At 42.8% G+C, this 15477-nt stretch overlaps 1 protein-coding gene across 1 annotated transcript in view; it reads left to right on the plus strand.

The window, feature by feature from the left end:
• NPHP4 (nephrocystin 4) overlaps nt 1–15477 on the plus strand; it is a 170957-nt gene that overhangs the window by 44241 nt on the left and 111239 nt on the right. The window contains 1 exon segment of the mRNA XM_078145734.1: nt 8057–8193. Coding sequence (XP_078001860.1) covers nt 8057–8193 — 137 coding nt within the window.

The following is a 15477-nucleotide window of genomic DNA, read 5'->3' on the forward strand; positions in this document are numbered from 1 at the left end:
AAAAATGGGCAGTTTATGGCTGATGAGATTCTGGCTCTTATCTGCAGCTAATGGGCTACAAGTGTGTTAATGGTTGAAGGCATTAATTGAGTGGAGACTTCAGTGGTGTTGGGTTTGGTTTTTGTTTGAAATGATAGGCTTACTCAGGTGGGCCCACTGCTGACTGATTTGGATGCTTTGCTGAAGTTTGCTGAGAAAAGACAATAATGACTCAGGTGGCAGCTGATTCTTCTATAAACAAGACCAATTTTATCTTTCATTTAACTCACTTCCCCAGACAGGAGCTCAAGACTCTGATTGTTTCTCTGCCACAAATAATGATACTTCACATGCTATAGGCAGTTTTGATTAGCTTGTATGTTCCCTGAGTTCTTTTCTTTCTAAATTTAGCTGAAAGTAGAGGAGGAATTCATTATAGAGAGTATGTCTTTGAGTCGTTAACCTGACAGTTGATAGAACCTGGGTTCTAATCCAGGCACTAAATATTAAATAGTTCTGTGATCTTGGCCATGACCTTCTTCTTTTCCTAGTTCTTCATTGGAAAAGTGAGGTTAATTTTGATAGGAAAAATGTGTGAGAAATGCAACTGAGTCATTGCTTTTTTGGATAGGAATGCCAAGAAACTATTAGCACAATTGCTTTTAAGTCCTTCTGCATTCTCTGTTTCTTACCTGTTCAGGCAGAGTGGTTCTTGGTGCTTGCTACATATTCTTCCCTCTGGGACATGGCGGTGGATGTTGATAGTGCTGGAGGAAAAAGGGATAGCAAATACCCCCAAATGTTGGACATCAGTGCCGTTACCTTGGTGGTGAAGAAAAAGCTGAAGTGCAACAATGAATCCCCACACTTCTTTCTCTGCTTCTTCCTTTATATTGGAAAGTTAAGATGCCTACGTGTTACAGAAAGCATCTGTTGGGGTGGGTGTCCTGGGAGCTTGATTTATAGAAAGACATATGTGTTTTGGATCTCTGCCCTTAGCTCATTGTGTTCTAAGTTAATATTTTCAGAAGCCTCATTCCATGTACATTTGCTCTCCTCTGGTGACGCGGCCCATCAGTCACTGAGGCACTTAACTGAAGTCTGCAAAATGTAAAGAAAGGAAACACAATTTATGTTGTTGTTGTTTAAAAACAAATGATCAGGGAAAACGAAGGATGAGCCTGGATGGCCTCTAGCCGTTAGAAGACTGTGCTGACTCTACAAAGGAAAAAGCGACGAAACCTCCTCTGAGAAATAAAGGATGGAAACCCATTTTTGCAGCCGCTCCCATGATGACCATTTGAGAAAAGAAATGCTTTCTGCTCAGCCTTTCACTTATGTGGAGTGGGACTTGTAGCCACATATAAAATATGACTTGCAGGCTTGTGGGTATTGGCTCTGCATCTGACACTTGTTATTATCTCTATTATAAATTTTGTTTCTGAACTTTTGGGCTCCTGTGGATTCCTTCTGAAATGAAAGAGAGCCTCATTGCTGTCCCCCATTTTATAGCACTGAAAAGCCTTAATTAGGTGAGCTGGTGCCTTGCATTCCTAGGATCGTTCATTTGTCTAATTTGGAGGGAGGAGTTGTCTTTGTCTATACTGGCTGCCACATTTGAGGATTAGCCAGTCATTCATTTGTAAAGGTGCCTGATGTCAAGCATGCTGAATTTTTCATCAGCTTCTAGCCTGACCATGACAGGAAATTGATGAAGTCCTCCATTTCAGTCACTTTGACCTTCTTTACCAGGAGCGAGATGATGTTCTGTCAAATGTCCATTCTTTACAGTTGCTGCTGTTTTCCCTTTCATAAGCAAATACTCCTAATTTAGTCATCTCTTTCTAGTGCAGCCAAAAGTTTGTGTCAGATTGGAGTTCTCATATTAAATGATTCTTTTTCATTAAAAAAAACCAAAAAAACCCCAACAACCCAACAACATCAAAAATAACTTTGCCGGAGTTCCTGGAAGTATTCCGCCAGCCTGGAGAGATTACGGCTCAGCTAAACTCTTAGTAAACCCCTTGATCCGTCATTCATGGACCATCAATTTAACATATTCTTTCCTTACAGTTTTCTTCTTAACTCAGGAACTTCTTGGTCACGTTTTATGAGACTACATTTATTGGTGTCCAACAGACACCTTTGTAGATTCTGCTGCTACCTCACATAACATTCAGCTTATTTTATTTTATGTGGCAATCTTGGGATAAATGAAACACTGAATGAAGTGAAACCAGAGAAATGGCCTGTCATTTATGAGGATCACCTTGGACAGTCAGTTTTAGCATCCTCTATGTCCCCAGAGCTCTCCTTTTTCTGGTCGTGCTGTGCAGAGTTATGTTGTAAGTGGGAGAGATGTGGTCCATGGCAGCTTATGATCCATTGAAGGAGACAGCATGGATGCACATATGTACATCTTAGTGGTCTGCATGCTGGAGGTACTTACTAAGGGGTGACTGGCTAGGCCCCTGAAGTACAGGATATGTGACTTTGCCCCTAGGCTATAAGAAATCAGGCAGATGGGAAGAATGGAAGACTGAGTCAGTGAGACAATTATCGGATGATGGGGAAGCCAGAAGACTCTGTGGAGCAGCTCAGTCTTTCTTTTATATCGGTGCTGAAAAGGGTGAAGTTACTGAGATGCGTTTGATGGCTGTGGATATTTCAGAGTGATTCGGAGAAACTTGTGCCTGAGGATGTTAACTAAAATGGTCTTTTTTAGAACAGTCACAGATTTATATACATCTATTTAGAGACTTAGGGAAAACAAACCTTTGGTTTCCTTCTGATGCTATATCTTTGGATTGTTTTGCCAACAACAACAAAAAAAGATATTGCTTCATTGTGTTACCTTTAATCACAGTCTATTAATATTATGCATTTAAAAAGTCAAGAGCTTCCTTCTCTTGATATATAATTCAAAGAGAGAGGCCTGGCCGATCTGAAGTCTAGATGTAAAACAGACTTCAAGTTGACTGGCCTGTGGAAGTTTGGGCAGCTTGCTGACCAGCCAGTGGCTCTCCGTGGCCTACGAGAGAAAGTTTGGACCCTTTCTGCCTGACATTCATGTCTTTCTGGCAAATAGGATTAGCAGCTAGGATTGATGCAGTGCATAGAGTTCTGGGTGTGGAAGTTATGGAGACCTGAGTTCAAATCTGGCTTCAGACGCTGGCTGTGTGACCCTTGGCAAGTCATTTAGCCCTATTTCCCTCAGTTTCCTCATCTGTAAAATGATCTGGAGAAGGAAATGGCAAACCACTCCAGTATCTCTGCCAAGAAAACCTCGAATGGGATCCCAGAGAGTCCTCCATGACTAAACAACAACAGAAAGCCAATAGGATTACCCTGCCTTTGCGAACTTCTTCCTCGCTCCCCAGCACGAGCCCTGCCCAGTGGCCAGGCTGCTGCCTCCCCGTCAGGTTCGCGCTGCTTCTTCCTGACTCCAGGCCTCAGCTCCTCTTCTTCCCTCTACCTGGGATGCTTTCCACTGTTCCATTGGCCCATTAAAATCCTACCCATCCTACAAGGTGAGCCAGTTTACCTCCCCACCTTCAACAAGATCTTCTCCTCCTACTACAGCTGGCATTGTTCTAGGCACCTGGTGGTGCAGTAGATAGTGCTAGGCCTGGAGTCAGGAAGACCTGAATTCAAATCCAGCCTCAGATATGTACTGCTGCCTGCCTCAGTTTCCTTAGCTGTAAAATGGGGGTTGTATAATAGCATCTACTTCCCAGAGTTGTTGTAAGGATCGATTTATTTAAAAAAAAAGTGCTTAGCACAGTAGCTGGCACATAGTAGACACTTGATATGTACTTTTTCCCGTGTTCTCTTCTTTCTGTGGTTATAGCTGCTATATCATAAGTTAGGTCTAAAGCTAATTTGCTCATTATAATAAATACCAAGCGTTTAGTTAACATTCTTGTTGTCGTTCTGCAGCTGTGATGTCATTGGTGTTGGGGAATTCCTGGTTTTGCAGCCACCTCCTTGGATGCAGGGCAACAGTCTGTCTGTAATTCATAGCCCTGAAGAGTTTTCTTGAGAGGTTAACTGACTTGCCTGTAGGGAGACTGCTGGTATGTGTCAGAGGCAGGGCCTAGATTCTAAGGTGCCTTGGTCTTGAGAATCAGGGGATTTCAGAACTTGAAAGGAACTAAGCCATCATGGAGTTCAGTCCATCCTCAGAAAAGAATATTTATCGAAGCATCGCCGCGAGTACAGCTGTCATCTGCTTTAGGACCTCACCCAAAGGGGAATCCACTGTTTCCCAAAGCAGTCCCTTCTACTCTTGGGGCACTCCAAGAATCAGGATCAAGCCTAAATTTGTCTCTTTCCACTTTCCACTCATTGCTCCTGTTTCTGCCTTCTGAGTCCAAGAAGGACAGGTGGAATCCCTCTTCCACATGGCTGCCTCTCAGGAACTGGAAGATGGTGGTCACACTCCTCCTGAGGATTTGGGTTGACTCTCCAGACGTCTCCATTTCCTTCACCTGATTTGCCTATGGCGTGAACTTGTGATGCATCTCCATTCAGACTAGCCTTCCTGGACACTTTTCAGCTTATCAGTGCCTTCTTCAGATGGGCCAAACACAGCATTCTCTATGTGGTGCAGCTGGGGCAGAGTGCAGCAGGACTGTCATCTCCCTGTTTCTGGAGGCTCCGCCTCTAAATGCAGCCCAGCAGGGCCTTGCCTTTACTGGTCGCAGATTCATTTTGAACATTGTTGTTGTGGTTTGCTTTTCATTCTCAGAGAGGACCATGACGTCAGGGAGGTGATACCATGACATCCAAGTGAATTGGATTGAAGTGAGGCGGGGCTGTGCAAAGTCACCAGCCTCACTTTCACCTCCGGAGCCATCTGGGTCCAGTGACAAGAGGCACTCCACTAAAATCCCTAGATCTTTTCTATATAAACTTCTGTCTCCCTGAGCTGCCCCCAGATTGTCCCTATCAAGCCTATTTTGTGAACCCAAGGGTAAGACTGTGTTTGTCATTTCCTCTTCTGTGATTCGGTGATGTCTTTTACCTGTTGAGATCTTTTGGGATCATGACACTGCATCCAGCATGCTAGTGATCCCTCCTAGCTTTGTATCTTCTGCAAATTTTTATGAGGAAACCACCAAAGAATTTAGGAGTTTGAGGGTATGATTTGATGGCTCAGACCTCTTTAAGAAGTTGGAGCCAATGCTAGCTGTTTTTCTGTCACTAAATTTTCTTCTAGCAAACTTGGTATTGACCTTAGGAGAGATCCTGAAACTTGTTTTGTTGAAAAAGTCCTTGATGTAAGCTTGTTTTTTTGGGTAATTTGCATCTCTCTCATAAAGTTGGTATGAAGGAGGTGTAATTTTGTGATCTCCCAGGCTCTATGTCATGGCTGACTTTCTGCAAAACTAATTATAGAATGAAAGACCAAAGTAGTCTTCTCCCAAATGATCTCTTCCCCCTCTAGAAAATTATCTTTTTTCTTCACTGGGGCTTGCTGTCCCCTGTCTTGTTAGTTTCATTCAAAACATTGTTCATTGCTTCTGGGTTACTAACACAGTGGGTCTCAGGGCCCTACTTGTCAACTTGTGCCCACTTCTTGATCTTCCCAATACTACATTGTTGATGAAGCATGAAGAGAGGCGAGCATGCTCTCAAGGACATGTTTTGGGGGAGAGAGTTTATTTTTGTTTTGTTTTGTTTTGTTTTTTGGCTAGGCAGTGGAGTTAAGTGACTTGCCCAGGGTCACACAGCTAGTAAGTGTTATGTGTGTGAGGCCAGATTTGAAGTCAGGTCCTCCTGAATCCAGGGCCGGTGCTCTATCCGCTGTGCCACCTAGCTGCTCCGGGGGGAGAGTTTATTCCATAGCACAGACATTCTGCATCAGCAGAAGATGATGGTGAACTCTCTGTGGATGTCACATAAAATCAGTTTCTCCCAGTCCTCCTTAGTATTTGACTTTGTCACAGAATTAAGCAAATACTCTTGTGCCTTCAAGATCCAAAATGAAAATGGAAGTCCTCCATAAGTGCCTGCATCCTGGACTAACTTTCTCATGAAATCTTTCTTTATAGTTGCCTCTCTTTCTTTGGTAATGCCTTGGCCCACAGACTGAATCAGTAAGGTCATGTCTGCATGCGGCAGGGGTGGTAAGAGTGCTTTCACTCTCTGACTCTGCTCAGGTGACTGCAGTCCATCCATTTTTGGTCCTCCAGGCCTTCCTTTCTGTTTGCTTTGGGATCACCTCCATTTGATCTTTCCTACATTAGGGTCAGCTCAGTGCATTTGGAGTGTGGATGCAATTGCCCTCACCCATTGTCCATTTAGAACCTTAGGAGGAAGAGCTGGAGTTCTCCTTCCCATCCTTATCGTCACTGAAATTCTTTATTAAGAAACTGTGTGAAGCTTTAGGAACAATTAGGTGGCACAATTGCCTGGCTTCTGCAGGAGATCCGGCTGATTCCCGTTGGAATTGCCACGGGAGACAGTGTTCTTTCCCACATATCTTGTCAAGCTTTGCTACCTCCATGCCCACTGGTCCTGAATTTGTTGGGGTACAATGTTTATTAGCTTTGTAGCCTCCAGCAAAATCACTCTGGCTTGGATGTGGCCTGGAACCAGTATATAACTTCGATATGAACCTGTGTAAATTTTTTTAACTATTTGCGTGATGCTGTGACCTACCTGTCCCCCAAAGCTCCTGGCTTGAACTTCATTTAGGAAAGGGTTTACATATTTCTTCCTTCATTTCCCTCAGCTCTGACAAATCAGCCAGCCTACTTTATGCTTTGGAATAGACTTTATCATCACACCATCACAGGCCTACCTAATGTATAATATTTCAATTGTCAAAACAAACTCAGGGGGGACTGGGGAAGGGGAGAAGTGGGACCAGTCCCAGAATGATTAGGATTGTTAGACCTTTTCCATCCCATTATACAATATTCAAGTTTCTTCTAGTGGTTTTAGCTACTGGAGTGTGTAGTCAAAGAGGAAGTATATGGAATGGATCAGTGCATAGGAGATTAGATACCAAGTCAGAACAAGCTGGGTTCAAATCCTGCCTGGCAGTTGTTAGCTGTGTGTTTATGGGCCAGTCACTTGACCTCCCTGAGCTCCAATTACCTTACCTGTACTATAGAGATGACAATACATGTGGTACCTGCCTCATGTGTGTTCATTGAGAAGATATCTATAAAGTACCTGCAAATGTTCAAGTGCTATGTAAATGTTGTTATTTAGGAAAAGAGTCGGGAGTAATGGGCAGAGAGTCAGACTGGGAGTCAAGGATCTAGGGTTCAAACCCCACGTTCCTCATTCTCCACCTCTGAAACATACAGATTGTGTGTCCCTAGGAAGTCACTGAGGCCTGGTAAATAATAACAATACATATCTATTATATAATATATTGTGAATTTAATTAATTTTTATTATAATTATCCATGTGGGATATATTATAATAATACTATATAAATATATTAACATAATTCTGCACCACCATACTTACCCCCTTACTGCCTTCTCACTTTTCCCAATGTTCCTTACTTCTTTGTAACAAGCTCTTCCCTTCAGAGCCTCTAGATTGCCTTCAGAAGCGCTCATCACCACAACTGTGTTTCTGGTTTGTCAGTTTAATGTGTGCATGAGTAAGTGAGTGTGCGCTATGTGGGTTTCCAAATGGTCCAAGGTAAAGTCAGTGAAATGAGTGATGGTGCCGTTGGCTGGTTCTTCTTGCTGGAGAGGGTTGTAAGTGATAAAGGAGAACTAAGCTGAAGGGTAACAGATGTTGTTTTGTGTTTTGTAATCCATGTTCTTTGAATTCCTGAATTGTAAAATTTGTTCCTGGAGGAGACTTGGATTGTGACTGAAGCCTGTGCTTGTTTCATTGGTTAGGAGTTCAGTCTGGAGGGAGGGTGAGCCGTGGCGTGGGCTCTGGTGTGGGGCACTTGGTCTGTTGATTTCCTTCTGAGTGTCCAGAGCCATATCACCAGTTGTCTGTGGTGTCTGAGCCTGCAGGAGGAGAGCAGCTTTTTTGACTCTTCCTCAGTCTTGGATGTGATGATCCATCCATTTACCATATCCTCTCCCTATTCAGATGATGCACTGCGGAAGCCTCGCCTCCAGAAGTCTGTCACGTGGTATTTGGACAATCTGCTCTTCCACCTGTATCCATCACTTGAGAAGTTCGAGGAGGAACTTCTGGAGCTCCTTAATCATGACCGCTTGAGGGAGGTATGATGTCACTTTGGGCCCTGCTTTTATAGACAGAGTCCCGAGGGCTGGAGGAGCTCCCCCATCCTCTTAGAGGGAGAGTCCCTGGAGCCCTGCTGGGAGAAGTGGGCTAACATTGCTGAAGATGGGGGAGAAGGCCACCGATGAAGTGGTTTGGGCCTTTCATGTAGTGGAAGTAAAACACTTTGGTTCCAGGCCTGATTCAGTATTTAAAGGAGTTAGTTATTAAAAAGCTCACAGCTCAGCTCTTCCCTTTGAAATATAGCAACATCACAGGCCCAAAGCAGAGGCCCCCAAGAGCTTCTGGTCCATTGGTTCTCCATTTATGACAGGAATGTAGGATGGATGCTATTCTCCTAGGACTGGATCCTTCATTCTGCTCTGACTGGCCCTAATTTTAACAGTTATTTTGATATGTCTTGAGCAGTTTTCATCTTAAAAAGGAAATTAAATTGCTGAATGAATGGAGGGGGAGCTTTAGAGTGGCACCATATTTGCAAGGGTCATTTTAAGACTATTTGGCTTAGTTTAAGAGGATAACCAGGAATCTAACTTTTACCCCTGATGCAGCTGATTCTTTCAAAGGAGCTCATGTTATCTCTTAGGCCTTTTCTGTCTATATAAGTGCTTCTCTTTAGGCAGGAAGCTCAAGAAAATGACAGAATGTCGTTTAAAACCAGCAGCTGAAAGAGCCTCCCTCTTTCTTCCATTTGCCACATAGCATTCCAAGAATTGTTTTGGTTTTTTTTTTCAAATCCAGTGATACCCTTGCTGGGTTAGAAAGGAGCTTTTGGCTTCTCATTTCTCCTGGAATTACCTTTGCCCTCATTCAAACTTCTCTTCCCATCTTCCCCAGTGGGAAATTTGCTTAAGGCATGCCCTGTCCTGCCATGATGAGAAAAAACAAAGAACAGAGAATCTTTTCCCCTTTGTGATTAAGATTTCCTACGTTTCTTTTGTGCCGATAGGATTTTGTGTAAATACCCAGATGTATACGTGTAGTAGAGGATGCAGCATGAAGCCTGCCTTGACTTACGTTTTCTCCTCACTCTGTTGTGGCCGGTTAGTTTGTGCTGTGGGGGAGGCTGGCTTTGTGTGACATAAATACCTCCTTGGGGATAGATTGGAGACCCACCTGACCAAGGAACCTAGGGTTCCTTATTTGTATAATATAGCCATTGGAAATAATAGGAAGACTCTCCTATCTTTATGAGTATTTGGAGGGGCTTGGGGGAGAGCTCAAGCAAGTCACTGCTTTCACTCTGCCATCTTGGCTCTGCCCCTTGACTCCCCTATCTTTGTTTAGTACTTTGCAGCTTATGGGGAGCTGTTGCCTGCATCATCTCCAGGGAACAGTGACTGCCACGCTCAGCACTGGGCTGAGCAGAGAGACTAAGCCAAGGCCAAAGCGTTGACCAAAGGTTGCAAATGAGTATTTGCACAGGGATGTCTTGGCTCCCAGACTAGCCCGGTGCCATTTGGATACTTACTAGAATTTTACTCACTGGTGAATTGGGGTTAATTGGCACAAAGCATCCCCACTTAGGAGGTGGTGATTTGGAGAGCTCTTCTTATGCATGCTGAGGAGTACTGTGTGTGTTGGTCTATCATAGACAGCCAGGGATAGGCAACTGAAGGACAAAACCATCACGTGTATCACTAAAGGCAACCAGAGCCCATCTGGCTTCTGTGTTCCTGCTGAAATTCATGACATCAGGGCACCCCTGCAGCTCCACCAGCTCAGAGGGGAATTTTATCTTCCTGCAAAAAATTTTTCAATTCAAGGTTGGTCCCTGCCCCTGGACCATATCTGACTCTTGCCAGTTCATCTAGGCACCAATTGTTTGTATAAACAAGCCTTGTAACTTTCCTTTCACTGAAGTGGCCTCTTTTTTGCAGTTGATTATATTTATTTGTTTTGTAAGCTTATAAAACTATATTTATTTGTTTTGTAAGCTTATAAAACCAGATCTTTCTGTGTTAGAATGAGGAAAACTTTTATTTTACCAGGATGCCTTATGTACCAAAGGCAAGCCTGTTCCTCCTGAGATCACCATAATGGCCTTTGGGACTCAAGGGCCCTTTTGAAAGTTTGAGTTGAAATTAACCCTTATGAATAGGCTCCCTTTGGAGTGCTGGCCAGATTTTGTCAGTTTCTGTAAATCTTTTCTGATTTCTTAAGATCTCCCTTCAGAAAACAAATCGAGGCCTTCAAGGTGTCGTATTTTATTATAGTGGTACTACTGAGTTCTAAATCTCTTTTTATTGACAGAACTATGGTAAAGCCTTAACTACTGGGAATATTTTGTATTTAGAAAAATCTTTGACTTAAGATAAATGTCAGATGATTGTTAATGTCAGAGGAAGAATTGCGCATTACAGGGTTTTCTTCCTACTTGTTAAATAAATCTTTTTACAATAAATATATTTTAAAAACACATGCAAAAAAACCCTTTTCAGAATGCAAATAAATCTATGGGGTGCCATGTATAAGCATCTAGACAATTTCATGTCTTACTAATTGTGGAGAAAAGATCAATCAGTGAGTATTAAGTATCTGCAAGGTACTTAGCATTGTGCTGAGTCAGAAAGGGACTAGGCAGAGCATTTTTAATGGGATAACTTGCCATTTGAACCAAGAGAGAACTAAATTCATAGACTAGTAGGGAATTTCACAGTCTTGGGCTTAGACCCTAGGAATATAATATCTAAGCAATATTCATTGCCTTCTGGCCACTCTCTCCCATGGCCATTGATGGCACTCTGTGCTTTCTTAGCTTCTGGGGACAGCATTGTTCCCATGAAAAAGAGCTCTGAATGTCATGTGGAGGGGCATGGTAGTCCATGCAAGTTAGGAGATCCTTGTTCTAAGCTTGTGTGGCACCAGGGATGAGCTGTTGGAAGCTGCACCAGGAATGGGTCCATCTTCAGACACGTTGAAACTGTCCCTGACCACTAGCCAGAGTTGCCTGATCATAACTATTCAATCAAAACAATGAGCATTTTTTTACATGCTGGGTCCTGTGAGGAGCATGAGTGAATGGATGGATGGATGGAAGGAAGAGCATTTATTAAGTGCTTACTATGTATAGAGCTCTGTACTAAAAAGCCATGGGGATACAAAGAAAATAAATGCAAGACAGGCAGGCAGGCTCTCCAGAAGCTCACTTTCTAATAGGGGAGACAGCATACAAGTTTCTGCTGCAAGTCAGATGGATGGAAAGGTCCTATGGTCCTTGAGGTGCAGGGATAAAGCAGATAGAAGCAGGTCTTTTATATCATTTCTGCTGATAATTGTATCCATTCCTCATGTTGAACCTTTTGACTTTGGTAGCAAGTGTTTTCTTTTCTAGGATTTCAGTAGATGTGGGTGCTGAGGAGGCTGGAGGACCAGCATTTGCAGAAAGTCGCCAGCTGCTGTCTTCACAGGGCTTGCTCTTGGGATGATGGCTGCGGGGGCTGGGCTAGAGGCAGGAACAGTGGTCGGGGAGGCACTGCCAATGCCAGGGCTCTTGGGCTCGCCTCTCCAATGGGGGAAGTTGATCAGCAGACGAGGATGGTGAAGGTAAGGAAAGTGGGCTCCTTCTTGACAGTGACTGATGGCTCCCCTCATCAATGGTTGCAGAACCCAGACTGGATGCAAGACTAGCGGTCTGGGGGCCACTGCTATTCATATTCACACACATACACATAAACCCTAGGGAAATACAAAGATAAGCAAGACATAGAACCTGCCCTCAAGGAGTTTACAATTCAGTAATATAATTACATACTATTAATAAATTACAGGTAAATAGGAAGATCAAAGGTGCTTTGAGGGTTCAAAGGAAGAAGGGATTCTTTCAGGATAGGGGACTGTGGAAAGGTCTGTGGGAGTAGGGAGGCACTTGAGCTGGCCCTTGAAAAGTGCTTAAAAAACCCAATAATAGCAGATATCCACGATGCGAACAGAAAAAAAAGGTGGCATTTAAGGTAAACGGAGCAATGCATCCCAAGCCACAAAACTGAGCAAGCAAAATCTGCATTTGCAGAATAGCGAGTGTGTGGATGGGGTGCACTGTGGGAGTGACAGTGTGGGATCAGGCCCAAAAGGCGGATTGGAAGGAGACTGCCTTCTAAAGCGAGGCTAAAGGGTTTGGACTTTTTGTGACAAAACAGTAGGGAGGCACTAAATATGATATACGTATACAAATATGTATAGATGTATGTATAGATGTATGTATGGATATATGTGTATTTCATATATATATATATATATATACACACACATACATATACATACACAGTATTGTCTCTGGTGATGTATAATGATTGATGTTATTAATTTATATTTTACATATACGTTACATGTAATATAATAACGTGTTGTATATATAATATACTACATTATAATTGGGGCAGCTAGGTGGTGCAGTGGATAGAGTGTTGGGCCTGGAGTCAGGAAGACTCATCTTCATGAGTTCAAATATGACCTCAGACACTTAGTAGCTGTGTGACCCTGGGCAAGTCCCTTAATCCTGTTTGCCTTGGTTTCCTCATCTGTACAATAAGCTGTAGAAGAAAATGGTAAACCACTCCAGTATGTTTGCCAAGAATACCCGAAATGGGGTCATGGAGAGTTGGACCCAACTGATGATGACTGAACGGCAAAATATTAAAATTAACATATTAATAATATGTTACTTTTATATGTTCTATATGTATATTACATACATACATACATACATACATATATATGTATATATCACCTGAGCTAATAATAGCTAACATTTCTATAACGCCTTAAGGTTTGTACAGCACTTTACAGTTATCTCATTTGATTCTCAAACAACCCTATGAGGCAGGTGTTATTATTATCCCCATTTTACAGATAAAGAAACTGACACTGAAAAAGGTAATGTGTCTTATGCAGAGTCACATAGCAATAAAAGTCTGAAGTAGGGTTCTTTAGACCTCAAAGTCTAATACTCTGTCTACTCTGCCATCTAACTGCCATATTAAGGGCAGTTGGGTGGCACAGTGGAGAGAGCGATGAGCCTGGAGTTAGGAAGACCTGAGTTCAACTCCAGCCTTAGAAACTTACTAGCTTTTTAACTCTGAGCAAGTCATTTAACTTCTGTTTGCCTCAGTTTCCTCAACTGTAAATGGGGATAAATAACAGCACCTACCTCTTAGAGTTGTTGTAAAGATCAGGTGAGATAATGTCTTTAAAGCAGTGAGCTCAGTGCCTGGCACATAGTAGGTGTTATATAAATGCTATCTATTATTATTGTTATTTTTCTTAGATGCTTAATAAATGATCGATGAGTGAATGTATGGCGTTCTATACATGTTTTGTTGCACCCACCAGTTTTTAAGCTCTTTAAGAGCTAAAACCTTATTTATTTTGAGTCTTATTCATCTTTTTATCACAGTTGGTGCCTCGTATATTGGCAGGCAGCATCTGTTAACTATGACTGAGTGGCCCAAGTGTGGTACAGTTAGTCATTTAACAAGCCCGTATGTTCCATGTGCTGGGCATGGGGTATGTGAGGACCAAATTGGAGCAGACCTTGCCCTCAGGGAGCTTCCGTTTGCAGTGAGTGGGCCAGGAGCTCAGAGGAAGCAGAGCTTTTCTCTAGTAGGGGTGATCTGGGAAGGCTTCTTGAATGGGGAGCAGCTTCTTGAGCTGGGCCGTGATGGACCGATGGGATTTTGCAGTGAGAGGAGCAGCAGAGGTCACTTTGGCAGGGATGATGGTGTAGGAAACTCTGATGTGCATTTGGAGCACGGAGTTTGTAACAGGAGGGAGCAGGAAATGAGGCTAGAATGTGGCTTGGAACTAGATTCTGAAGGGATGACCTTTAATCTCTGGTTTGAAGCTTGGATTTGTCCTATGGGCAGTGGGGAGATGCCGAAGGGTTTTGAAGAGGACAAATGTGACCAAAAGAGGTTCATTGGGCAGATTGATCTGGAAGAGAATGCAAAATGGATTGGACGGTTGGAGACGAGTAAGGAAGATGCTTTAGTTTTTCTATCAGGTGCTCGTGATCAGTGGGCAAGCATTTATTAAGCACTTACTGTATGCCAGGTACTCTGCTAAAGACTGAGGGAAAAAGCAAAGTTCCCCAAATCCAAACAAACCCTCCAATAGTCTTTCCCCTCAAGGACCTTAGGTTTTGGTGTTAGAGAAACTGGGTTCCAGTCCCCTGCTCTTCCACTTATTCCTTGGGGGACTTTGGGCGGGCCTCTTCTCTGCCTGGGTCTTAGTTTTCTCACTGTAAAATGAGGTCCCCCTTCCAGCTCCAAATTCATGACGCTGAGAACCTGGTGGCAGTTGAAATTGAAGCAGAAGATGCATGTGAAAGGCATTCCGAAGGAAAAGCTCACCACACTGATCCCCTGTGTGGGGGGAGGGGGAGGGAGACACCAGAGAGGGCTTCTTATTGCCATGGGGAGCAGTTTTCAAATTCTGGTTGTGTATTGCCATCATGACTGTGTTGTCTAGCCATTGGTGTCCTCTTCTTGCAGTGTAGGGTGTTAGCAAATCAGCAATGACATTTGAAAAATTGCTAATCAGAGGTAGATTTGTTTTGTTCACACTTGTTCAGTCTCATCACTGACACGTAAATGCAAAGGGAAGAGCAGGATTCGCATGGAAACGTCAATTCCCTTTGTGGACTTTTGCTCCATTTCTTTCCTGCATGGTTTGGATTTTACACGGGTAAAAATGTTTTGGGAATTTAGGAGTTTTGTGCATTTCCAGAAAACTTTTTGTTTTCCTTTTTGTTGTCTATATTTTTGTTACTCTTCAGCAGGCAGGCACCCAGTCATCCTCTGTGGTTTTGTTTTCATTATCCTGAGACTAGCAGGGTGATTTTAGGTTAGTTTGACTTGATTAATGGACAAAGGAGAAAACTTGAAATTTTGAGGATCATTTTGCAATGATCATGTAATTTAATAAACAATAATAACCTGGAGGAATATCCCTGTTCATTTGTCAAATTGCCTGTATATTTTTTGTTAAGATGAAACACTTTAATATCCAGTGATCACTTTGGGGCAGATTCCATTTTTATTAGTTTATGACTTATTGCTTAAATATTCTTTTCCTCCCCTCACACCCCAAATATCCCGTCTCTGAATACAGCAGGAATCACAAAGCACAGAGTGTACCAGCTTTGGAAGTGCCTACTCCACTTCCGATAATAACACCCATCATCATCTTAATAATAACTAACATTTATGTGGTGCTTGCTATGTGCCTGGCTCTATGCTAAGAAACTGACAATTATTATCTCATCT

This window comes from Phascolarctos cinereus, unplaced genomic scaffold (genome assembly GCF_003287225.1).
Source record: "Phascolarctos cinereus isolate Bilbo 61053 unplaced genomic scaffold, phaCin_HiC Scaffold_726;HRSCAF=1367, whole genome shotgun sequence".
Classification (NCBI taxonomy): Eukaryota; Metazoa; Chordata; class Mammalia; order Diprotodontia; family Phascolarctidae; genus Phascolarctos; species Phascolarctos cinereus.